General features: G+C 44.4%; 1 protein-coding gene across 3 annotated transcripts in view; it reads left to right on the top strand.

The window, feature by feature from the left end:
• Positions 1-412: 412 nt before the first annotated feature.
• TMEM161B (transmembrane protein 161B) overlaps positions 413-27,053 on the top strand; it is a 48,339-nt gene continuing 21,698 nt past the window's right edge. The window contains exons 1-4 of one of the 3 annotated variants that reach the window (XM_040341869.1): positions 413-648; positions 11,145-11,218; positions 20,457-20,560; positions 20,708-20,794. In XM_040341869.1, the coding sequence (XP_040197803.1) occupies positions 11,216-11,218; positions 20,457-20,560; positions 20,708-20,794 (194 nt within the window). In that variant the 5' untranslated portion in view covers positions 413-648; positions 11,145-11,215. Of the gene's footprint in view, positions 649-11,008; positions 11,040-11,144; positions 11,219-20,456; positions 20,561-20,707; positions 20,795-27,053 lie in introns of those variants that run through there. The other 2 variants (XM_040341882.1, XM_040341875.1) reach the window with 2 other exon arrangements.

Raw genomic sequence — 27,053 nt, 5'->3', positions numbered from 1 at the left:
TGAACTCCCATGGTTCTTCTATAGAAGGCCTTATACAGAGAGAAGCACAGTATACAATTCCTCCTTCTTCGCTCTACACTATTTGATGATATGCGTTAAGGATTCGGTAATACATTCTCCAGCCTCCTTACAACCTAACCCAATAGAAAAATATACACACTCAAACCGAGAACGAATAACCCGAATTGCCCACACTAATCATGGCCGCTCGGCAGCTCACATGCAATCACGTGATGCGCTGGGTTATGAACCCATAACAGAGTCACCGGGCGGAATATACCACAATTTACTAACACACATGCTTCCAACTAAGACCCACCCCTTTTCGTTTTTGGTATGGATCGGTCGACTTGGTGCGCATGCGGACAATGAAACTGGGCTTTTTTACCAACTAGGCTGTCCTGGATGCGCCTGTTTCAGAAATGGTGTAAAAAGTAGCACTGATAAAGACCATTGTGTTATTCGAGGCGCCGTCTTATCCTGATAAACTCGGGGTTTAAGTGGGGGGAGCAGGAAGCATCTGTTAGCGGTGTTTTAGGTTACCGTAGCCGGGTAGGAGAGGCGAGTGCCGCCATGTTGGTGTGTGGAGGGGTCCTAGCGTGACCTCCAGCACAAGAAGTGTTGTGGAGCCGGTGACTGCAGAGAAAGGTGTGTGCTGTGGACAGGTGTCAGGGGGGGCTACTGGGAATGGGGCGACTCATGGCTGCACATTGCACCTGTTCTGTTATCATATATGTGAAATGTGTGTGTATTGCAGGGGAGCCTCATATGTGTTCAATATTATAGGGGAGACCTCTATGTGTGTCTGTGTTCAGTATTATAGGGGAGCCCCATATATGTTCAGTATTATAGAGGAGCCCCATATGTGTTCAGTATTATAGGGGAGCCCCATATATGTTCAGTATTATAGAGGAGCCCCATATGTGTTCAGTATTATAGGGGAGCCCCATAGGTGTGTTTGTGTTCAGTATTATAGAGGAGCCCCATATGTGTTCAGTATTATAGGGGAGCCCCATATGTGTGTCTGTGTTCAGTATTATAGGGGAGCCCCATATATGTTCAGTATTATAGAGGAGCCCCATATGTGTTCAGTATTATAGGGGAGCCCCATAGGTGTGTCTGTTCAGTATTATAGAGGAGCACCATATATGTTCAGTATTATAGGGGAGCCCCATAGGTGTGTCTGTGTTCAGTATTATAGGGGAGCCCCATATGTGTTCAGTATTATAGGGGAGACCTATATGTGTGTCTGTGTTCAGTATTATAGAGGAGCCCCATATATGTTCAGTATTATAGGGGAGCCCCATAGGTGTGTCTGTGTTCAGTATTATAGGGGAGCCCCATATGTGCTCAGTATTATAGGGGAGCCCCATATGTGTTCAGTATTCTAGGGGAGCCCCATATGTGTTCAGTATTCTAGGGGAGCCCCATATGTGTTCAGTATTCTAGGGGAGCCCCATATGTGTTCAGTATTATAGGGGAGCCCCATATGTGTTCAGTATTATAGGGGAGCCCCATATGTGCTCAGTATTATAGGGGAGCCCCATATGTGTTCAGTATTATAGGGGAGCCCCATATGTGTTCAGTATTATAGGGGAGCCCCATATGTGTTCAGTATTATAGGGGAGCCCCATATGTGCTCAGTATTATAGGGGAGCCCCATATGTGTTCAGTATTATAGGGGAGCCCCATATGTGTTCAGTATTATAGGGGAGCCCCATATGTGTTCAGTATTATAGGGGAGCCCCATAGGTGTCTGTGTTTAGTATTATAGAGGAGACTCATATATGTGTGTCTGTGTTCAGTATTATAAGGGAGCCCCATATGTGCTCAGTATTATAGGGGAGCCCCATATGTGTTCATTATTATAGGGGAGCCCCATAGGTGTGTTTGTGTTCAGTATTATAGAGGAGCCCCATATGTGTGCAGTATTATAGGGGAGCCCCATATGTGTGTCTGTGTTCAGTATTACAGGGGGAGCCCCATACAGTGAGGGGAAAAAGTATTTGATCCGCCTGCTGATTTTGTAAGTTTTCCCACTAACAAAGAAATGATCAGTCTATAATTGTAATGGTTTATTTTAACAGTGAGACCCCTTTCACACTGATTGGGTTTTTTAGGCATTTTAGTGCTAATAATAGCGCCTGAAAAACTCCTCATGCCACCACAGTGTGAAAGCCTGAGTGCTTTCACACTGGGGCAGTGCACTTGCGGGACTTTACAAAAAGTTCTGCAAACGGCATCTTTGGGGCGGTTTAGGAGCGATGTATACAGCGCTCCCAAAACGCTTCTGCCCATTGAAATGCATGGGCAGTGCTTCGGAAGCGCCGTTACACGGGCGGTTTCAACCCCTTCTTCGGCCGCTAGCGGGGGTTAAAAGTGCCGCTAAAACAATGTTAAAGCAACGCTAAAACTAGCGGTGCTTTACCACTAACGTGTGAAAGGGGTCTTGGAGACAGAATAACAACACAAATATCCAGAAAAACGCATTTAAAAAAAGATATGAATTGATTTGCATTTTATTGAGTGAAATAAGTATTTGACCCCTTCGCAAAACATTACTTAGTACTTGGTGGCTAAACCCTTGTTGGCAATCGCAGAGGTCAGATGTTTCTTGTAGTTGGCCACCAGGTTTGCACACATCTCAGGAGGGATTTTGTCCCACTCCTCTCCAAGTCATTAAGGTTTTGAGGCTGACGTCTGGTAACTCGAACCTTCAGTTCCCTCCACATATTTTCTATGGGATTAAGGTCTGGAGACTGGCTAGGCCACTCCAGGACCTTAATGTGCTTCTTCTTGAGCCACTCCTTTGTTGCCTTGGCTGTGTGTTTTGGGTCATTGTCATGTTGGAATACCCATCCATGACCCATTTCCAGTGCCCTGGCTGAGAAAGGAGGTTCTCACCCAAGATTTGATGGTACATGGCCCCGTCCATCGTCCCTTTGATATGGTGACGTTTTCCTGTCCCCTTAGCAGAAAAACACCCCCAAAGCATAATGGACACCTCCATGTTTGATGGTGTTCTTGGGGTCATAGGCAGCATTCCTCCTCCTCCAACCGCAGCAAGTTGAGTTGATGCCAAAGATCTCGATTTTAGTCTCATCTGACCACAACACTTGTATCCAGTTCTCCTCTGAATCATTCAGATGTTCATGAGTAAACTTTAGACAGGCCTGTACATGTGCTTTCTTAAACAGGGGGACCTTGCGGGCGCTACAGGATTTCAGTCCTTCACGGCGTAGTGTGTTACCAATTGTTTTCTTGGTGACTATGGTCCCAGCTGCCTTGAGATCATTAACAAGATTCTTCTGTGTAGTTCTGGGCTGGGCTCCTCACCATTCTCATGATCATTGAAACTCCACGAGGTGGGATCTTGCATGGAGCCCCAGACCGAGGGAGATTGACAGTTATTTTGTGTTTCTTCCATTTGCGAAAAACTGCACCAACTGTTGTCACTCTCTCACCAAGCTGCTTGGCGATGGTCTTGTAGCCCATTCCAGCCTCGTGGAGGTCTACAATCTCCCTTTAAGACCCCTTTCACCCTGGGGCGGTGCCGGAATTAGCGGTAAAGCGCTGCTAGTTTTACCGGCGCTTTACCGCCGTTATTGCTGTGCTTTTCGGCCGCTAGCGGGGGTAATTTAACCCCCATTAGTGACCGAGGAAAGGGTTAAAAGTGCCTGTGTTGGGAGCCCCATATGTGTTCCTGTGCTCAGCATTATAGGGGAGCCCCATATGTGTTCCTGTTTCAGCATTGTAGGGGCGCCCCATATGTGTTCCTGTTTCAGCATTGTAGGGGCGCCCCATATGTGCTCCTATTTTCAGCATTATAGGGGAGCCCTATGTATTCCTGTGCTCAGTATTATAGGGGAGTCCTATATGTGTTCCTGTGCTCAGTATTATAGGGGAGCCCCATATGTGTTCCTGTGCTGAACAATATAGGGGAGCCCTATATGTGTTCCTGGGCTCAGCATTATAGTGGAGCCCCATATGTGTTCCTGTGCTGAACAATATAGGGGAGCCCCATATGTGTTCCTGTTTTCAGCATTATAGGGGAGCCCTATATGTGTTCCTGGGCTCAGCATTATAGTGGAGCCCCATATGTGTTCCTGGGCTCAGCATTATAGTGGAGCCCCATATGTGTTCCTGGGCTCAGCATTATAGTGGAGCCCCATATGTGTTCCTGGGCTCAGTATTATAGGGGAGCCCTATATATGTTCCTGTGCTCAGCAATATAGGGGGGCCCCATGTGTGTTGCTGTGCTTCGCATTATAGGGAGACCCATATGTCTGATGTTCCTGTGATTCAGCATTATAGGGGAGCCCCACTGCTTGGTGTTCCTGTGCTCTGCACTATAGGGGAGCCCCTATTTCTGGTGTTCCTGTGCTCCACATTATAGGGGAGCCCCTCAGTCCAGTGTTCCTGCCCTTTGCATTATAGGGAAGCCTCATATGTCCAGTGTTCCTGTGCTCGGCAGGGATGGCTGCAGCTGCAACCACTTGCTGTCCAGGATGTATACACAGATCAGCCATAACATTATTACCACCCACCATTACCCCTCAATGTATGGACTCCATTAGACCCTAGACCTGTAAAGGTATGCTGTGGTATCTGGCACCAAGCTGACCATAGCAGATCGTTTCAAGGTGTGTCACCAATGGATCGGACTTGTTTGTTCCAGCAAATCCCACAGATGCTCAATTGGATTGCAACCTGGAGAATTTGGCGGCCAAGTCAATGCCTCAAACTGCCTGTTGTGTTCCTCAAACCATTTGTGAATTCATCAGACCAGGCAACCTTCTGTCTTGGCTTCATGGTCCAGTTTTGATGCTCATTGTAGGCACTTTTGGCTGTGGACATGGGTCAGCATGTGCACCCTGACCAGTTCTCGGTTGCGCAGCCCCATATACAACAAACTGCATTGCGTATGTGTTCTGACACCTTTCTGTCAGAACCAGCATTAACTTTTTAGCAATTGGAAGGTCTTGGATAGAACTACACTGGCCAGCCTTTGCTCCCCACCTGCATTAGTGATCTGTTGCTGCCCATGACCCTGTTGCCTTTACAATTTTACTTTTGTCAATCGTTCAAATCCTTGCACTTGACTATTTTTATTTTTATTACATTGTTTTTTTTTTTTTACTTTCAACACAACTTCAGGGACAACATGTTGCCCAATTTTCTCATTTATTGCTATCAGATTGGATGAACAACACCCCTTGTGATCTAGGCCATCTTCTTTATGGAGGAGTAGGAGGATCAACATCAGTTGTTCTCACTGTGTCCCAGGAATGGGATGCCGTCAGTCCCATCCTTTCTGGGCTCCCCAATTGGACAGGAGAGCCCGGTAAAGGCGGCCATGGGAGGGGGCTGGGACCCCCTTCTGCCGCCTGTGAAAGTTTTTCAGCGGCTTCTTAGCCCCTAGGATTACTTTTACATTGATAGGAAGCATTGAAGTGGCCATAAAAAAATGACATCTCGATCATTGCTGCAGTGATGATTGAGATATATCACCCCTCTGATCTAGTGATGTACCGGTATGTTGCTGGTCTACAAGTGGTTAAAATACTAGATTATTTTGTGAAATATATATATATTTTTTTACATTGGTGACGGGTCTCTATATTTGCTCCTGTTGTATTTAAGGCTTTGCCTCTTTGGTTATATGATACAGTAGGACGTGACTTTGAGTAATAGAAAATGTTTCTTGTTTAGGAATAAGCCTTACACAAACTTTTTCAGCAGTGACACCACACTAAAGTATATTTGAAAATCTCTGCATCATACATTGAGGACATTCTGTCACACTTCAGCATTCAGTGGAGCTTATTTGAGACCCATACACTGCTGTATGTCTCGGTACTTATAAAATGGACACAATGGTTCAGTGGAGCTTATTTGAGACCCATACGCTGCTGTATGTCTCAGTACTCATAAAATGGACACAATGGTTTGATATCCGGCAGAAATAAACCTACCTCAGGTCTTTTGTTTTCTCACCTCTTGCAATATACCTAGCATTGTACAAAACTTTGTTTCAGTGGAGTGCAATGTGGAATTCAATAATGTCAATATCAGCTGAGCTCTTGTTATGAAGGAGATGTCCCATGCTTATTTGTAAATGTTGACATGCCAAGCACTGACCAGTTTTAGTCCATTTTCTCATGTCTTTACCCATGAATTCTCTAATAATTTACCTACACTACATTTACTTGAGGTGATTGTAGCTGTATTAGTGCAGCAATTGAGTACCTGTCTGTGCTACTTTTTATTTTTTTGTTGCACTAACATCCACATTTTCTGGACAAGCTTTCAGGGTGCGCCTGTACTGCTTGGGCCTTGAAGGGGACACGCCCCAAAAGCTTGTCCTACATTAAGTGTAAGTCCGGCCAAAAAATGTTGTATGCCATTTTGGATAGAGTGGGAAGAATTAGATTTCCCCAATGGTATTGTATTTTTTTTCGGCATGCTGGCTTCACGGAGCTTCGGAACCGGTCGCGCGCCCGCGACCCACGGCTGGGCATTTAACAATCACAAACAGGTACGTGATTGTGCCCAGCCGTGCCATTCTGCCAACGTATATCGGCGTTGGGCGGTCCTTAAGTGGTTAAATGTGACTCGGTCCTTCACAGCCAGCCAGTGGAGGGATCTCAGGGAGGGAGTGATTGATTTTTTTTTCCCTGTCACCAATCGTGCCGCCGTGTTCTGGACACCTTGGAGCCGGGCAATCTGGTATTTTGGAAGTCCAAGGTAGAGGGAATTTGCATACAGTAATCTAGTCTGGAATTAATAATAATAATAATAATAATTGTCCCTACCACTACTGCTGTGTCCTCTTTTTCGGGATGAACGGAACAAGTCTTCGTAGTAGCCGTAGAAGATGGTGAGATCCGCTAACTACTGATCCTATTTGTGCATCCATTGTCATGTCAGAGTCAAAAATGACTCTGAGGCTTTTGACTTTGGTGCTTGGGGTGATGGTTTGTCCCAAGATTGGTGGTGGTGACCAGGTAGTTCTAGCCAGTCTCTTTTGATTTGCATGTAGTAGAAGGAGTTCGGTTTTTGCACCATTGAGTTTGAGGTGACTTTTTCTGTGATCCAGTTGTCTATCTGAGTGAGGCATTGTTCTAATACGGGGTATTGGTCCTCTTGAGGAGGGGGCGAGCAGGCAAGTCAGGACACTCTCTACTTTGCAGTTAGAGAAAGGAGCTGTGTGTTAGTGGGCGTCCTGACACTCCTGCTTGCCCCCTCCCCCCTCAAGAGGCTTTCTCCACACCAGGGAGAAAGCCTTGCATTTCTGTGTGGAGTTACAGACAGAAGAACAGGAAGTGAAGATTTTTCAGAAGAAATAAGGACATTTAAAAGCAAAATGGAAGGATGGGGTAAATGAGGACTGCACTAAGGTAAAGGAAGCTATTTCGGGGAAAAAATTGTACCTTTACAACCCCTTTAAGTCTAGGGCAGGGCTCTCAACTTTCTAAACACAGGGCCAGTTTACTGTCTTTCAGACTTAAGGGGGACGGACTGTGGCCATTGGAAATTGAAAAGGGATGTCAGGACATCAGGTGAAATAAGCAATGACCCATCTTTGGTGTCAGTGGGAGGAATAGCGTCTCATTGTCTGTGCCATTGTGAGGAATTGTGCCACATCTTGGGTGTCATTGGGAGGAATTATGTCCCATTGTTGGTATCGGTGGATGAATATGGTGCCTCATGGGACAGATAAAAGCATGCAAAGGGCCACAGTTTGGAGACCATTGATCTAGGGATCTCCAAAGCCTGGCCCTCCAGCTGTTGCGGTACTGCACGTCCTATGAGGCATTAAAAAACTCTGACATTCACAGACATTGCTAGGTATGATGGGAAATTGTATTCCCTGAACAATTGGAGGGCCATAGTTTGGAGATCCATTGTCTAGACTAGCAGGGGTCTCCAAACTATGGCCCTCCAGTTGTTCAGGAACTACAATTCCCATCATACCTAGTCATTATTGTGAATGTTAAAGAGTTTTGCAAAGCCTCATGGGACACATAGTTCCTTAACAGCTGAAGGGCCTTAGTTTGGAGATCCCTTGTCTAGAGGAATGGAGAGCAGGGATATACTTGCCTAATCCTCCCTGCACAAGACCTGTCCCTGCAACCCCAGCCATTTCCTGTTGGAGTGGAGGATCGGGTGAGTATACCAATTTCTGGCCAGCCTATGACAAAACAAGCAGTTAACCCATGCAGTGCAGGTACAGCCCCACTTCATGGGAAAATAAAAATGCCCTGAGTTCAGCTTTAAGAGCGATCTCCTCTTGCTTTCATGGCAAAGGTGTCCCTGCAGCCGGCCTGACAGAGTGTAGCGGTCCCAGGCTCACCAGTGGAATTAGGAGGGCCCAGGAATGGCGGTCTAACTTTCCGGACCAGTAAAAGTGTCTGGGCGCCTGAAGAGCCACTCAGCCCCTTGCTTTGATTTCAGGAATATACACATACAGCCAATATCATTAGCCAACATGTACAGCCAATGTGGTTGTTGCCCTGCTGAAGAATACATTTGGAGCCAGCCAAACATCTACCTGACTCCATTGATACTGACCAAATCTCCAACTCCATTTGCAGACATGCAATCCTAAACTTGCAAGGAACCTCCACCATGTTTCATTGTTGTCTGCAGACACTCATTATTGTATCGCTCTTCGCCGAACAATCGATCTCCTTCATTAGTGCAGAGCACTGGCCAGTTTCCTGTACCCCATTTCCTGTTTTCATGCATATTTGAGTCTCTCAGCCTTGTTTCCATGTCCCACCAAATATTGATTTGGATTCCCCTTTTGTTCATTTACTTTCTGTATTGTTCATTGCAAAATAAATAAACGATTTACAATTTTACAACAAAACTATCAACACTATTTCTAAAAGCATTCTTAAGCAGCATTTTTTCACACCTGTAATAAATACAAAGAATAGAGATGGCAACTACAACCACCCTTGTTGCTTCTTTATTGCTGCATAAAAAAAAAATGAGTAAAAACATACAGGGGCCCACGCGTAGCGGCTTACAAGCCTTGATCACAGCACCATTTTTTCACACCTGCCTAAAACCTTTGCAAAGTAGTGTATACACACGCAACAATGCGCATGCTGGACAGGAAATGATTAACCACTTCCCGCCCAGCCTAAAGCAGAATGATGGCCTGGTGGTTCAGTGTTATCCTGACTGGGCATCATATGACGTCCAGCAGGATAAGCCGCGATTGGTGGTGTTTCAGTCTGGCGGAGGCTCTTTAACACGTGATCAGCTGTGTCCAATCACAGCTGATCACTGTGTAAACAGAGCCATATATTGACTTTTCCTCTAATCTCGCTGACAGACGTGAGCCGATCGGCTGCTCTCCTGACAGGGGTGGGGATCTGCACTGGATACCCACACATGGACACCAGGGGTGTCCACCCATGACCACCAGGTAATCCCACCAGGCATGCCAATCAATGCCCATTAGGGATGGCACTCTGCCCATCGCAGCGCCTTTGATCAGTGCTACCTATGAGTGCCCATCTGTGCTGCTTATCGGTGCCAACCAGTACTGCCTCATCAGTCCCCATCAGTGAAGGAGAAAACTTGCTTATTTACAGTTTTGTAATAGAAATAAAAAAAAAAAAAAAGTTTTTCTATTTGTAGCGCAAAGAATGAAAACCCCAGTGATCAAATGCCACCAAAAAAAAGCTCTATTTGTAAGAAAAAAAATGGAAACAAATTTGTTTGGGTACATTGTTGCATAACTTTGCATTTGTCATTCAAAATGAGAGAGCTCTGAAAATTGGTCTGGACAGGAAGGTGTATAAGTGCCTTTTATAGAAGTGATTAAAGTACATCTAAAGGCATATCTATGACAATCTAAACAAGTACCAATCTAGCTACTATATGAGGAACAAAAAAATATTTTCCTTTGCTGAGGTTTATAAGTGCCTTGTACTGAAGTGGATAAAGTATATCTAAGGCTACATTCACACTGGGGTGCTAGCCACGTTGACTGGGGCTGCAGAAGAGGCAGTAAAATGCCTCAGTGTGAAAGTGGCCTAAAGCCCTGTACACACGATCCGAATTTCTGATGGAAAAAGTCCACTGACTGACTTTTTCCATCGGAAATTCCTCCCGTGTGTATGCCCCATCAGTATTTTTCCATCGGCTTTTCCAAGGAATTCCATCGGCGTTTAGATAGAGACATGTTCTCTTTTACTCCGTCAGAATTCCATTGTGAGTTTGGACGGGCAGAAGCCAGACTGTGTATGGGGCATTACGTTTTTTATTTATTCACACATATATATATATATATATATATATATATATACACCTTGGTTTGAGAGCGTTTTTCAAGACAAGCAAAATGTTTTAATGCATTTTTGCCTTGATATACAAGCGATGTCTTGATATAAGAGTAGCGTCATGTCACAACTGAGTATAACAAAGAAGAGAAGAGCCTCTAAGTGTAGCAATATGGTTACATTTAATGACGGTACAACATTTAGCAACTTATTACTACACTGCCTCTCTTCTCTTTTATACCCAGTAAGAAAAATGCTTTGATATTCAAGTGCTTTGGATTACAAGCATGTTTCTGGAACCAATTATGCTTGCAAACCAAGGTTTTACTGTGTGTATGTGTGTGTATATATATAATTAGTGCAGAGGCTTATAACAAAGGGTGATATGTCTTTTGTTATACTTTTGAATGCCTTTTTCTGCTACTTCCTAATATGCCAGTTAAAATATTTACCTATGTACAATTTTACCAAATTGCATTAGTGTTAACTTTCACATGGCTTTCAAGTGCAATGTTTAAGTATGCCCTTTGGATTCCATGTACAGTGTGTTTTATTACACATCCTCATTCTGTCCCCATTGTACTTATTCACTCGGTTCTCATTGAATGCTAATATATGCAGCATGGGAGTTCCTTGTCCTGTAAGGACACACCTTGTAGCTGCTGCTTCAGGTATTTCTGCTTCAAGACCTGAGAACTACTGCAAGAAGTTTACATACAGTCTGGTTTTAGTGTATGAGTTCAGTGGAAGCGTCATTTTAAATTGTATAGTTTATTGAATGGACAATACCACATATGTAGTATTTTATCTTGGTACTAAGAATTTCACTTCTTAACATTTTAGTGCCTATTTATGATATCGGAACACAAAGCCACGTTGTCAAGAGTTAAGGAGCGCAAGCCTTTACCGGAAAAATGGTGAGTTAATATTCATCTTGAGTTAATGCATGTATAGTATATGGTCTTGTGGTGTGTTTGCAGTTAAAGAGGATCTTCACCCTAGAAAGAAAAAAAAATACAAGTCCGCAACTACAAATCTTGTGGCTGCTGGCTTTTAATAAAAGGACACTTTTGTGTCCAGGGATCCAGTGCTGTTTTCGTCCGATCCAGTTCCTCATGGGTCTTCGAGTCCTCGGCGCCACCATGTTTACTGTGGTTGTAACTCCTTGCTGCGTCACAGATGGCTGCCCACTACACATGTGCAAGCTTGAATAGTCCCACATCCTTCTCTGACCTGTGACGTGTCCTTGAAGGCTGCAGGCAAAGAGAGGGGCACTGAACTTCATCTTCAGATCACCTAGGCAATCCAAGTGTAAGTGGGAGCCGGTACTTATCAAAACTAGGTACATGCTCCCCCGAAAAAATCACCACGGGTAAAAGAGACGGGGAGGATATAAAGCAGAAAAAATCCCCTTTTAGGGTGAATTTACATATTAATTGAACATTAAAATATGAGTTGAAAGGTTTCTGAGGATTTTCTTTGAAAGGAAATACATTGATGACATTGAAATATGTTCTGGAGTTTCAATGTCAGATCTTTGTCCTTTCCTCACTGTCTCGGAATGATTACTATGTATGTGTAGTAAGTTTTCATTCCTTTTCTGAGTGTTAAACCTTTTGCATGTGTTACTTTGGCTGTAGTCACCGACGATTACAGGCATGGTGTATATTATTTTATTTTTTTATTTTTTACGGTGTGAAATATTTGCATTTTATTAGGAAACATAAAAAAAGATTTACAAAAAAAAAATAAAACAAGTGCAGTTTATGCTTGGGGCCCCATTTAAAAATCTCTTAACAAGAACACAGGTTCCTGTTCGCGATTTGTAAATTGTGTTTCTGCATGTCGCACATAGGACAGCCCCTTGAGGCCCCATTCACATATTGCTTAGGGGGAACACAGATTCCCACTAGTGCTTTGAATAGGGAATTTCTGCACCTCATGCACAGTCCATTCACATGGCCACATTTACATTGTGCAAATGCGTTTTTTATTTTTTTTACATATATATATATATATATATATATATATATATATATATATATATATATATATATATATATTACATGTGCACTTTGCCATGTGACAATCATCAAAGCAAACACAAATTGGTCGCTTTGCTGTGATTTCTTATTTCCCAAGTATGATGAGGGCCTTACTTACAATGGATTAATTTAGTAAATGTTGATAATTATTACATTGAAATATACTTTAATGACTGCAGATTCATATCTAGTTGCTGTATGGCATAGTTTTTTTTTTTTTCAATCATAACTAGTGATCAAAAATGTAGGCAGAAGTACAAGTTCTTGTATATGTGTGTGGGTGGATTCTCGCATCGTGCTTAACATGCGCTGCTTTTGCAATCTGCTGCAGGTGCCAATGTAATGTTAATGGCACCCCAAATGCAGATAGCAAGTGCAACACAACCAAACGGTGCCATGCATTTTCTTTTTAAGGTAGTGCATGTACTACTCTCTCCCCATTCTGGTGGAATTTCAGCCCCTTCAAAAGAAGGCTTGAAAATGTCACCACACGGGAATGCGCAGGAATCACACAGTGTGAACCCTGCCCTAAAACCTATTGGATACGGACTTTTACCAAATCGGTTCTCATATTTGTACTCCCTATAGACCAGAATTTTATTTTACATTTTCCCTATTGCCCTGTGTATTCCACAATAACTTTGTGATGACCAATTATATTATTTTTGTGGGAGGGATGGGGACCAAGGGGAACTAGGCTTTCTTTTTGAAATATTGTAAACGTTTCACTGTAAACAGAAGCGTAACATTTTATTCTGTAATTTATTACCCTTAAAATTACACACAAATTCTGTTTCTGGTACAAAGTATGGTAACGTTATTTGCAAATAATAATAATTTTTTACAATTTTCACTTTCATGTTAAAAAAATAAATAATAATAAAAGTTCCAGACGAAATGCATGAAAACAAAAAAAAATTATTCTCAAGGAATTGCAGTTCCTTTCATTTGGCCCCACCTTGTACCTTCTAGTGTTGCCATTTTTTTTATTTAATTGTATTTTTATTCTGGTATTTGTGTAGATGTACCAAAGGGCTCTTGGGCAGAGCTCTTCAGCACATGTGCTTATGCGCGGGTGACTTTCCATGCACGTGTAGACCCACCAAGCTTTGGGACTTCCACAACTGTCCCATTCTTGTGCATTGCGCAGGGAAATTTGTGCATGAGCTGCAGGGCTCCTTCGAGAGAAAGACGGAAGTGCTTAACTTCAGTACAATAATTCAATTAAGTTAAAAAAATAAATGTTATATTTATATAATTACCAAGGTGGGGCACCTCTGCCTTATGGTTGATTTCCTTAAAAAGGATTACATCTGATGTGGCACTCCTTTCTTTCACCAGACATGTATCAAAAATTGGTGATGCCATTTCAGTTGAATTTCTTTACTTCAAAGCTTCATGCATATAACGGTTTACAAGTGACTGCACAGTTTCGGACTAACACATGTCCTTCATCAAGCTGTGTGTAATATATACTGTATGTGTGTGTGTGTGTGTGTGTGTGTATTTTATTTAAAGGATAAATTCATTCTCTATAACAGGGATCCTCAAACTACGGCCCTCCAGCTGTTGCGGAACTACACATCCCATGAGGCATTGTAAAACTCTGACATTCACAGACATGACTAGGCATGATGGGAATTGTAGTTCCTGAACAACTGGAGGGCCATAGTTTGAAGACCCATGCTCTATAACAGGGGTCTCCAAACTGTGCCCCGAGGGCCAGATGTGGCCCTTTGGTAGCCTTTATGCGGCCCTTGGGGCACTATTTCTCTCACTGAGGGTCACCCACTTAGCAAATTTCTGCAGGTTCATCAGGAACCAGTCAAAATTAATTTAGCATTTGGGTCCGCTTTGGGGAGCCTGCCTTCAATTTACACACGAGAACCCCAGTGATCAACTGTGAGAGGCAACTCCTTTGAAAACAGTGGGAGGTTGCCGGCTCCCGCAGTTTATGATGCCCACCTGCGTGTAATCACTCATGCAGCAATCACAGGCAAGTGACCAGCCTTGGATGCAGGCAGTCTGCGCCTTGGGCCGATCGCTGCATGAGAGATTAAGTGTGTGGTTGCGATTTAGCTTTGGGAACCGACAGCCTCTTGTTTTCAATGTTTCTAATTGTGGGAGCCCCCGCTGTGGTTCTCGCATGTAATCAGAGGCCTGATGCATTTGCAAATGTGTTTGCACCCTTAAAGTGATTGTAAAATGTTGTTTTTTTCTTCCCTATAAAAATAATAAATATGTTATACTCACCTGCTCTGTTGCAGTAGATTTGCAGCCTGGATTCTCCTCTTCTCAGGTCCCTCCTCTTCAGGTCCCTCTCTACCCTGATTGGCTAGCTGACTTTGACAACAGTGGGAGCCAATGATGCCCCTACTGTGTCTCAGCCAATCAAGAAGGAGAATATCGGACGGCTGAGACACTTGTGGACATCGCTGGACAGAGAGGGACCTTGGGTAAGTGTTAGGGGGGCTGAGGGGAGGCTGTTGCACACAGAAGGCTTTTTATCTTAATGCATACAACCCCTTTAAGCCTCGTACACACGAGCCGAATGACGTCTGACATTGGCCGGTTCAATAAAAAACGGCCAACGTTTGGCCCATGCGTATGGCACCCTGTCCCACAGAAGCCGGCTGTTTGGCCGACTTCTGTCGGACGAGCATGCTAGAAAACCAGCAGTAGACTGGTTCCTGAGCCCTATTGACTAAGAGCGCTGATCAGGGTGTTCTGGGGGGGGTGGGGAGTCAACAGAACACAAACGGCTCAGCAGGGAAAATTGCTGTATTAACGTCAGATCGTTAGTACAGTAGCTCCGGTCAAATAGTGTGTACCAGGCTTTAGTCTTGAGTAGATCATATATCTCAAACATATGGATTATTCTATTTCCCATATGTCTAGTGATGTGGCATATTTGTCTTACCCAAGGATTAAATGTTGCTTTTTTTTTTTGGTATGGGAAAAACACCAGAAATGTGGCATTGAGACTGCTGTGCTTTAGCAGTATTAATGTTTGTGTGTTGATGACCTTGTAATTTCCAGCTATGTGTTGTATCTGCTTTCACCTTGCTGATAAGTGTTTTTTTTTTTCACATGGAAAACTTGTTACTTGGATACAACTTATAACCTTCAATAGTAGCATGCTTTTATGGTATTGTGCATGCGTTTTAGGGTAATTGTTCTGCTCTTTGTAGATACAATATTTGTTTTAGGTGCAAAAGGTTTGTAGCTGATAAGCTTGACATTTATTAGATTTTTTTGTGTAGTGAAATGACCTGTGTATAGGCTCATGCACTGACCTGTGTATGGGTGTCCTCCTACTTTCAAGGATAGATATTTGCTTTGATACTGAACAGATGGGAAGAAAAATTTGATAAATATCTGTTTCTGTTGTCTCTTACCCGATATGGACATTTGGCACATGGAGGAATGGTCACTTCTTTTGATGTGGCAATTGTTGCAGATTGAGCCCTCTGTAACCAACACTGAGAAGGGCTTGTCTGTGAACAAGCCTGAAGTAAAGGGTGGTAGTGTATGTGTTTCTTTTTTCTTTTTTTCAGTCATTAGGGGAAAGGCACTGGAAGACGTTAAAGATCTTAGATGGGGCTTGACAAATTTGCTTTGAATCTAGCAGCTGGCTAAAAAAGTTAGGAGACAGTTTTTTTTTTTTGTTGCGTAGTGTGGTTTGTCAGCGCCTGGGGCAGGGGCTTTGCTAGGTGGCAAAAAGACCAGGGCTTCAGTCCGGAGAGAGGGTCCAGAATGCTGCGCCGGCTCCATACAAGGAGAATTGAGCACCGCCACCGTTCTAAACTCATGCTGTTTTCCTCAGGCCGCATGGGCATATTACTCCCAGGGCCGGTGCTAGGCTATTTTTCACCCTAGGCAAGACCAACTACGTGTGCCCCCCCACAAAAAAAAATACATGGGTCACTGCACTATGGTATCACTGAAAGGAAACAAAAGTCCCTGCCCATTGATGATGTCTGAAAGAAAAAAATTGTCCCTGCGTCCATCATATGTGATGTGCACCAGTAAATTTAAGGGGGTGGAGTGGAAGGAAGCTGGCAGTGAGGTACAGGGGGTATGTTAGTAGGAAGCTGACAATGGGGTACAGGGGGATGGATATGGCAGGGGGTGTAGGGGGGATGATGGTGGGGATGCATATGGCAGGGGGTACAGGGGGGATGGTGATGACAGGGGGAATGCATATGGCAGGGGGGACAGGGAGATGCATATGACAGGGGGGTGATGACAGGGGGATGCATATGACAGGGGGTACAGGGGGGATGATGATAAAAAGTTTAGATGACAGGAATCGGAGGTAGGGTGTTGGGATTCCAGGAACAGGGAATTGATGAGGGGGAATGATGATGATGACGACAGGGGACAGTAGACGGCATCATATCATTAGGGCTGTGTGTGTATGAGAAGACAGGCGGCTGATAGGGTTGTTCGGGGTGCCCTCGTCAGGGAGTGACATTACAGGATGTGTCGGGCAGCAGGACATGCTGTATGTACCTTGAGACTCCGGCAGACTGGCTCCCCGCTGATCGCAATGCCTGCTCTGACAGGTCCTTCACTATGGCCCTCCATCCTGGAGATAAGGTCAGGGAGCTGCTCAGCCAGGGGGCCGTTATCCACGCTCTGCATATGTTAGGAGATCCGCAGAGCGCGGGAGAAGGGGAGGGGCCGGGGAAGGGGAGCACATGAATCCACTCACTGACTCAACAACTAGTGGACGGAGGTTGTGACAAGCTCCCAGCGCCACCTCCTCTTCCTCCACAGAACACCTCGGACCCTGCTCGAGCATTGGGAAAGAGGAGGGGACAACGGCTGTGTGAGGAGAGGAGGCCGGCCCTCTCCCCTCCCATGTCGCTCACAGCTGGACACCGGACTACTGTCCGCCTCCAGGGAAACCATGGTGACCAGCCGGGGGAGGGAAATGATTGGCGCCGGAGCTGCATGTCTGGGGTGTTGGGAGTTGCAGTGAGTGGGCTGGCGGCAGCCCAGGCGCCAGGACGCGGTTTCTGGTCGCCGCGGCGACCTGGCACCTGGAGTTTGTCGAACCCTGTCTTAGATTAATATTCCATCTGGCTTTAATAAAACGATACAAATAAAGGTATCAAATTGGAAAATAAATGTTGGTTGCAGCACAAACTTTAAAGCATGACTCAACCCCTCTGCCACTTTTTTATTTTATTTTAATACAAAGATCCATAAACATACCATTTTTTTTAATTCCTGAAGTCTTAAGTCCAACCTTGTGATGTCAGAGGTCCCCCTTCTTTCTCGGTAGAGGTCCTTTTCTCCAGACTGAACAGTCCTCGGATAATGACCAGTCAGCACCACTCAGTTCAGGAGCTCCATGACACACGGGCTGGGTGATATCGCACCTATAGGTGGTTCACAGGAAGTAAGTTGGATGACAGTCATTCAACCCAAAAAGGCCTGTGGGGTTGGGACTCCAAAGCGGTAAGTTTGTGGGCAAAATTTGTAAAGCGGCATTTAAGAAAACAAACTATAATTTCACTTTCAAGTTGGACCCCGGGCAATCCTCTAAATGCACAATTGTTTTTCCACTTGCCAAAAGATTTGTAATTTTGTGGTACACACAGCTCTGAAAGACAACATGATCACATTGCTACTACCTAGGTTAGTAGTGTTGGTTTCTGGGTCAGTTTTACTGCTTTTTGGATTGGCTTCCTGCTCATTGAACAGTGGTGGTGATGCTGATATTTTATATTTTTTGTTTTGGAGGTGCCATTTGAAACTAGGAAACTTTCCCGAAAGTGTACATTTAAGCAGGGTGCACACTATAAGAAGATCGGACAAACAATTCTGTATTTGGACAGATTGTTCGATGATCGCATAGTGTGTAAACAACTTTCGACATCCGATTCCAACCCACCAAACAAAAATTTACTAAGGGATGAACGCCCCAAAAAAATATCTTCTTCAAATGTGTACTGTTTTCGTACAAGAAAAAACAAATACGAAAGACCACGCAAAGGAATAGTCGTGTGTATGTATAATGGCAATCAAAGATTGAGCTGGCATGTGTAAGGCATGAGTGTGTCTCAGTCCCTGTAATTACGGAAATGCAAAAAATAAATGCCCAAGGGACTTTTAGAGACACAAACCATGAATATAAAATATACAAAATGTTAATCAAACACTAAAATATATTTTTTTTTCACTCATTTGAAATCCTAGGACAAAGTATTCATACCCCTTGAAAATTTTTCACATTTTGTCATGTTGCAACCAAAAACGTAAATGTATTTTATGTGATAGACCAACACAAGGTGTCACATAATTGTAAAGTGGAAGACATTTTTTAAATGGTTTTCAATTTTTTTTACAAATATATGAAAAGTGTGGCGCACATTTGTATTCAGCCCCCTTTATTCTGATACCCCCTAACTATTATCTAGTGGAATCAATTGCCTTCAGAAGTCATCAAATTAGTAAATAAAGTCCACCTCAGTATAATCTCAGTATAAATACAGCTGTTTTGTGAAGCCCTCAAAGGTTTGTTAGAGAATCTTGGTGAACAAACAGCATCATGAAGTCCAAGGAACACACCAGACAGGTCAGGGATAAAGTAGTGGAGAAGTTTAAAGTAGGGTTAGTTTATAAAAAAAAAATATCCCAAGCTTTAAACTTCTATTGGCGAACTAGTTGTTCAATCCATCATATGAAGGAAAAAAAAAATATGGCACAACTGCAAACCTACCAAGACATGGCCGTCCACCGAAATTGACAGGCTGGGCAGGAATAGAATTAATCGGAGAAGCAGCCAAGAGGCCCATGGTAACTCTGGAGGAGCTGCAGAGATCCACAGCTCAGGTTGGAGAATCTGTCAGGACAACTATTAGTCGTGCACTTTACAAATCTGGCCTTCATGGAAGAGTGGCAAGAAGAAAGCCATTGTTGAAAGAAAGCCATAAGAAGTCCCGCTTGCAGTTTGCGAGAGACCATGTGGGGGACACAGCAAACATGTGGAAGAAGGTGCTCTGGTCAGATGAGACCAACATTTTACATTTTGACCTAATGGCAAAATGCTATGTGTGTCAGAAAACTAACACTGCACATAACCCTGAACACATCATGATGGTGGCAGCATCATGTTGTGGGGATGCTTTTCAGGGGCAGGTAAGCTGGTCAGAGTTGATGGGAAGATGGATGGAGCCAAGTACAGGGCAATCTTAAAAGAAAACCTGTTGGAGTCAGCAAAAGACTTGAGACTGGGGTGGAGGTTCACCTTCCAGCAGGACAACGAAAATAAACATACAGCCAGAGCTAAAATGGAATGCTTTAGATCAAAGCATAGTCATGTGTTAGAATGCCCCAGTCAAAGTCCAGACCTAAATCCAATTGAGAATCTGTGGCAAGTCTTGAAAATTGCTGTTCGTAGACGCTCTCCATCCAATTTGACAGAGCCTGAACTATTTTGCAAAGGAGAATGAGCAAACATTTCACTCTCTACATATGCAAAGCTGGTAGAGACATACACAAAAAGACTTGCAGCTGTAATTCCAGCGAAAGGTGGTTCTACAAAGTATTGACTTTCATCTATTTTTTTGTAAACCATTTTTAAAACCATTTATCATTTTTCTTCCACAAGAAAGGAGGAAAAATAGTGTGTGTGTGTATATATATGTATGTATGTATGTATGTATGTATGTGTGTGTGTGTGTGTGTGTGTGTGTTTAAATACAATTTTATATTTTTTATGTTCCTTGCTTGTGTCTCTTAAAGTCCCTTGGGCATTTGTATTTTGTATTTCTCTATACATATTAGCAATTTCAAAGACATTGAACAATGGTAAACCTCCTCCTTATAGTGTGTACTGGGCTTTAGAATGTTCAATTAAAACTTCACTTGCAAATTGATCAACCTTCCCAATTTAGGTTTCTGGGGGCGGAAAAACAAATATATCTAGACATACAGTTTTTTTTTTTTTGCCAATCAGAATTGTATGACTTGAACAGTCAGTTTTGTTGACCAGATGTAAAAAAATGTAACTGTACCTATGCCAAACTGCATTTTTTTTTTTTTTTTTGCTACACTATAGTACTAATGTACTCTGTCCCTCCCTTTTTTATTGTAGGGTGTGATAGGTGTACAGCTGGTTGTTACAATGGTAATGGCCAGCGTCCTGCAGAAGATCATTCCGCATTACTCTTTGGCTCGTTGGCTTCTCTGCAATGGAAGGTAATGCAACATTTCTGTGGTGCATCAGAGCTTTGCTGAAAATGTAACTAAAGTGGTAATGTGTGTTTGATTTTTTTTCTGTATGCATGCATTGAACAAAACTCATTATGTTGTTATAATGCTATAAAATAAATGTTTATTTTACAGATTATATTGGTATCAGCATCCCACGGAGGAAGAGTTACGAACACTTGCTGGAAAGCAACAGCTTAAAGGAAAGGGCAAAAAGGACAGGTAGAGTTTATCATGTCTGGAATGTACTGGGACTGATATTGTGATAAGCCGCTCTGTAAACTTCAATGTAGAACTTTTTCTTTTTTTTTTCAGTATAAAGCATTGAGTGAACTCTCTGTAAGGACAATAAAGTGACTGTATATACTTTCTGACTAAGGCAGGCCATACACCGTGCAAATTTATTTTCTGCAACCACATGTTGCAAGAAAGAAATTCACATAATTCCCCCATTAACACAGACAGTGCTGACAGGGGAATACCTCCTGCCAAACAAATATCTGCCACCGACACAGGGGAAGCAATCCCTGCCGGGAGAAGACCTATAGCAGCCACTAGCAATAATCGCAAGAGAATCTGTCAGGCTGGTTGTACCCAAGTTGATCGATCAACTTGGTACATTGAGCCTGCCCTTTAATGGTTCGAATCTCGGGCGGTTCCTGTTGAACTGGCCAAGGTTCAAACCATGTATAGCCGGCCTAACACAGACATCCATAAGGTTCGACAGGTGGTGCCAGACACTAAAACATATTTGACAAATATGAACCACTCAAACTCCATCTCATACTTGCATTCTAAGATCAGACCTTTCACTTGTTTAAAAAAAAAAAACGTAATGTACATTTTAGTGTAACCATGTACAAACATGAAAAAGAGAAATCACCGCTCTAAGATACTAATCAGAAAGTCTCCTCACCTGATCCAAAGCCCAGGGTGCTGGCAATGCATGGAATGATGCAAGATGAAGGAAAAACGTTCTGGACAGTTTACAAATAAATTGCTTTCATTGTAAAATCAAAAAACACACAAAAAACATGCCACAACAGACGGGGTAAAAAGCTGACGCATTTCACACCAAACTTTAGTGCTTATTCATAGCTTATTCTGCTGTGGCATGCTTTTTGTGTGATTTTACAATAAAAGCAATTTATTTTTGGAGTGCGGCTGTCCAGAAAGTTTTTTTCCTTCATTTTGCATGTACAAACATGAGCTTGGCACAAAGAAATGTTTTACAGTTTCTGATAAAAAAAGTAATTATAATTAGTGCTATATCCTCTAGCAGCCCCATGCTGAATTTTTAGCTATATTCCAGAAGCCAGAAGTGCAGCCAGCCTACACGTATCAGAGGCCTTCCTCTGACAGTCCAGCTGTTTTCCTGGGCAGGGGTTGTCTGGGGAGTCAGAATGAAGCCTCTAATATGAGCAAATAAACCTGCCCCTTCAGTATTAAAAGGAAAAAAATGGTACAGTGTTACAGCTGCTTTAGCAAAAGTTTAGATGATGAGATATGGTTTTGGCCTTGTGTCGAGCCCTGTTTTTTGGCATTTGCACTGTGCCTTTAGTGTGCTTCATATGCTGCTTTGTTTTTGTAGGTTGGGACAATATAATAGTTCTGAATTCCACAGAAGAGGGTGGTGTAACATCTTCTCTTTTCTCTGTTTTTATTTGGAAGTAGAGGCCAGCCTTGTATACACTGACAAACGTTTAGACCCCTTTCACACTTGTGCAACTTGTCCTGCGACTGTGGACATCAGAGTCGCATGGCAAGTCATGCCCCATGATTCCCAATGATAACCATTCATATCTGTGTGACTTCAAAGTAGTCCCTGTACTACTTTGGTCCGACTTTGATGCAAGTTGAGGTCCATAGACCTCAAGTTTACACAGGCAGTCCCTGAAATCACTGCACTTTTTAATTGCAGCAGTGTGGAAGGGACCTTAGGGAAATGGTAAGACCATTGGCCATGGTGCCTGAAAGTTGCATTTAAATTAGCAAATATAGGTATACAGTACATCATTTCTACTGCTATAGTTGGCGAGTAAACTGAATTAAATGTGCAGTAAATTCAGCATATGGTGATACCTCATTGGATCAAAAGGGGAAGTGTTTTCAATTTGACAGGCAGGTTGAATATGATATTTTAGCACTTGAAAGACCACAGCACCGTTGAGCAACCACATGCACTACACGCGTTGTAGGGCAGCCGTTTACTTGAATGGGTATGTTTGTGCCAGTATTACCTGTCAGATGCAACCAGTGGTGCAATTTCTTTATCGTACATCACGGGACACAGAGCAGTATAGCCATTACCATATGGGTTATAGAGTGTACCTAAAGGTGCTAGACACTGGCATTCTCAGACAGGAAGTCCCCTCCCTATATAACCCCCTCCCATAGTGGGTGTACCTCAGTTTTTTCGCCAGTGTCTTAGGTGTTGGTCACGGAATAGCTATGCCTCTAAATGTCCTTGGGACTGGGGCAGGCTTACCGGATCTGTCCAGAGTGCCTCAGAGCCAAGGTGGACAGTACCCGGGCCCCAAGTCGTGGGGTTTTGCCTATAATGCCTCTCCTTGGAGGGCTGGATCCTGGGGTCCAGGGCTTTGGTTCTTTACAGACCAAAAGACCCTGTTGCCAGGATGCTGTATAGGTCCAGGGGAGTGGTGTTCCTGTTCTAGGACCTGGGTCCCTGAAGGTCTGAAACAATACCCACGGAGATGGGGGAAGATTGGGCCTCTTGCTACGCAATACCCTGCAGCATGGAGCAGGTAAGATGGGAAGCCTGCGGGACTTGGTTCGACGGCAGGATTCACCACAGGAAGTTGCTTGGGGTAGCCTTTAGTTATGCTCTGCATCTGGCAACCATTCCACTATGTCTTCTTAGACAGGTTGGTTTAAGTCTGTTCCCCTGTATATGCATGTAATTCTCCCTAAAATGGCTGTGTTAGCATGTGTTGCTTTATTGCTGGGTTGTGAGGGGAAAGGCTCGTTTTTCTATCAGGAAAAATGGAGGACAGCCCACCCCTCCACGATAAACATTAGGTGGCTCCTTCAGGACCCCTGTTTGTCTTACCCTTTTTGCTGGGTATACGCTGAGCGGTCCCACGGGTTCCTGGGCGCGGATTCCTCCTCCAGCGCGGCGTCCCTGGCCCCCCATGCTGGGCTGCGAGTGTCACACGCGCACCCGTACACGAGGAGATATCGTGCACGGCGGCGTGCGGAGGGGGCGGGCGCATCGAACCACGTCGGGGGGGGGGGGGGGCGTTCCCTACGTCGCAGCATAAGCTGCGAGTGTGCTCATTTCAGTCCAGCACGGCTGACAGGCGGTTGGGCTCTCAGAGCAGCAGGGAGTCGATTCCCGGGACCACAGCGGCACCCAGTGGCGGTATAGGGACCTGCGGGTCTGGAGCTGGCTCCACTCGGACCTTAATTTTGTTAAAGCCAGAGGTCTCTCACAGCAACCAGGGCGACTGTAGCTGGGATAAACACAGCACATAGGAAGGTGGAATTCCTTGTTATTCCTTCCTAGGGGGCAGGGGCTATAGGTTCATCCTAATATTCCCCTGGCCTGGTTTTTGGTCCTTTTGCCACAACAGTTAGTTGTTGCTAGCAGAGTATCTCAATATTGTACTATGGCTCCCAAAGGCTCGGGGACGGCAAAAAATTCTAAAAATGTTAAAAAACAGAAGGGTTGCACCACAGGCTCAGAGGATCTTGGTCAGGCTCCGCCGGGTCCACCTTCTCCTGAAAGACCTGAGGAAGCTGCCTTGGATGAGCCATCGGGGTTGCTAGGTGCTGTGGCTGGCCCTATCCAACCCAACCCTGTGTATGTCACGGAGGAGATGTTAACATCCACCCTGGGTGGGCTAGAGCAGAGGTTGGCAGTTTTAATTGCCAACTCGGTTTCAGGAAGAAAACGGGTTAGATCCCCATCTCCTAAATTCGTGTCCTCGGATGCAGAGGTCCTCTCCCCTGAGGAGTTGGAATCGCATGAGGATCAGGAGGAACAGCACCTTGTCGGTTCCGATGTGGAAGAATCCACTATAGAAGAACCATTTTCTGCCTCTCAGGCAGAAAGTCTGTGGATTCAGTCCTTAACGCACATGGTCAGCTCTGCGTTTAAACTGCCGGTACCAGAACTACAGGTTCCTGCGGTTTCCTCTTTGGGCTCCTTAAAGGCGCCACTAAGTAACGCAGTCTTCCCAGTCCACCCTCTTCTGGGAGACTTGATTTTTCAGGACTGGGTGAAGCCTGATAGAATTTTTATTCCTCCTAAGAGGTTTTCTATCCTCTATCCTATGGAGGAAAAGTTTTCAAAAAAGTGGGCGCTCCCTACTGTGGATGATGCCATCTCTTGTGTTAATAAATCCTTAACGTGCCTAGTTGAAAACATACAGATGTTCAAGGATCCGGTTGACAAGCGCCTGGAAACCTTGTTAAAGGCTTCTTTTTCCACGGCAGGGGCAGTAGTCCAGCCGGCAGTGGCTTCTATTGGCATTTGTCAGGCCTTGAAGGACCAGACAAAACAGATGTTAAGGGATATTCTGGCTCATCAGGCTCGTGAACTAGCTGACCTTCCTAGAGCCCTGTGTTTCGCGGTGGACGCTATTAAAGACTCCATCCACCAGGCTTCCCAGTTGTCACTACTCTTAGTGCACATGCGGAGCATCTTATGGTTAAAGAACTGGTCGGCAGAGGCTCCGTGCACGAAGTTGTTGGCGGGTTTACCCTTTCATGGGGGAAGACTATTCGGAGAGGATCTGGATAAGTATATTCGGACCATATCCAGTGGTAAGAGCACACTCTTACCGGTAAAGAAGAGAGCTCGGGGTCCCACTTTTAAGAGGCAGGCGTCTCCAGCCCTAGGGCCTTCAGGCTCCAGGCAGTATCGACGGCCTCACTCACGTTCAAACTATGGCAATAAACCACAGGCCTCAGGTGGCAAGAGACCCTGGTCTCGCAAGCCAGCAAAGCCGACCCCCAAGTCAGCTTTGTGAAGGGGCGCCCCCACTCAATTCTTTTCAGAAATTTGGGAAGCCAAAGTCCCAGACAAGTGGGTCCTCTCGTCTGTAGCCACGGGCTACAAGCTATAGTTTTGGGACCCCCCCCCCCTCCGCATTTTCAGGAGTCAAGTATACCAATCGATCCGGCAAAGAGGTCATCGCTGCTAGCCGCCTTGGATCGCCTCTTGCTTCAGGGGGTGGACCTAAAAAGGGTCAGGCGGCAGCAAAATCCACCATCTCTAGATGGATTAAACAATTGATTGTCCAGGCCTACGGCTTAAAGGGAGTATCTCCTCCCTTATCAGTAAAGGCCCATTCTACTAGGGCCATGGGCGCCTCCTGGGCAGTGCACCACCAGATCTCCATGGCTCAGGTGTGCAGGGCGGCGACCTGGTCGTCAGTCCATACGTTCACAAAATTTTACCAGTTGGACGTTAGGAGGAGTGCTGACGCAGCCTTTGGGCAGGCGGTTCTGCAGGCTGCAGTATAGGACCCTCGGGTCCGGGGCACCCTTACGTCATTAATTTCAATTTGAATTGATTTTTCTATTGTGATGTCTCCCTCCCCTCATTGAACATTGCTTTGGGACATCCCATATGGTAATGGCTATGCTGCTCTGTGTCCCGTGATGTACGATAAAGAAAAAGGGATTTTTATATACAGCTTAACCTGTAAAATCCTTTTCTTGAAGTACATCACGGGACACAGAGCTCCCACCCCTCTTATGGGGAAGATTTTGGGAGGCATACTGCTTGCTTCAAAACTGAGGTACTCCCACTATGGGAGGGGGTTATATAGGGAGGGGACTTCCTGTCTGAGAATGCCAGTGTCCAGCACCTGAAGATACACTCTATAACCCATATGGTAATGGCTATGCTGCTCTGTGTCCCGTGATGTACTTCAAGAAAAGGATTTTACAGGTAAGCTGTATATAAAAATAATTTTTTTTGCCACACTGCAACTGCAGCAGAAAGTGCTAACATGGGCAGTGGTCATGCCAATTTGTGGCTGGGAGGTCAAGGGGAACCACTACCTATTTTTACTGGCACCCATGTAGACAAGGCCTTATCCACTTGCTGACCGCCTCCTGTACTAATACGGCGGTAAAGCGACCTTTCTGCACTGGATCACATACCTAGTATGTGATCCCCGCACCTGCTGTGATTCGTTACGGCACAAGCCGGTCAGCGGTTCTCGGACAATAATTAACTGGCACCCACTGATCTACTCAGTGATTCACGGAACAGAGCCTTGCAGGGGGAAAAAAACAAGATCCTTTGTAAAAGCAGCAAATATCACACACATTACATACAGGCATACCCCACTTTTAAGTACACAATGGGGTTTATTTACTAAAGCTGGAAAGCACAAAATCGGGCTCACTTCTGCACAGAAACCAATGAAATTACAGGTTTTATTACCAGGCATAATTTAACAAGTTGGGGTTAGAAGCTCATTGATTTCTATGCAGAAGTGAGCCT

This window comes from Rana temporaria, chromosome 1 (genome assembly GCF_905171775.1).
Source record: "Rana temporaria chromosome 1, aRanTem1.1, whole genome shotgun sequence".
Classification (NCBI taxonomy): domain Eukaryota; kingdom Metazoa; phylum Chordata; class Amphibia; order Anura; family Ranidae; genus Rana; species Rana temporaria.
This window is presented reverse-complemented; position numbering and strand designations above follow the sequence as displayed.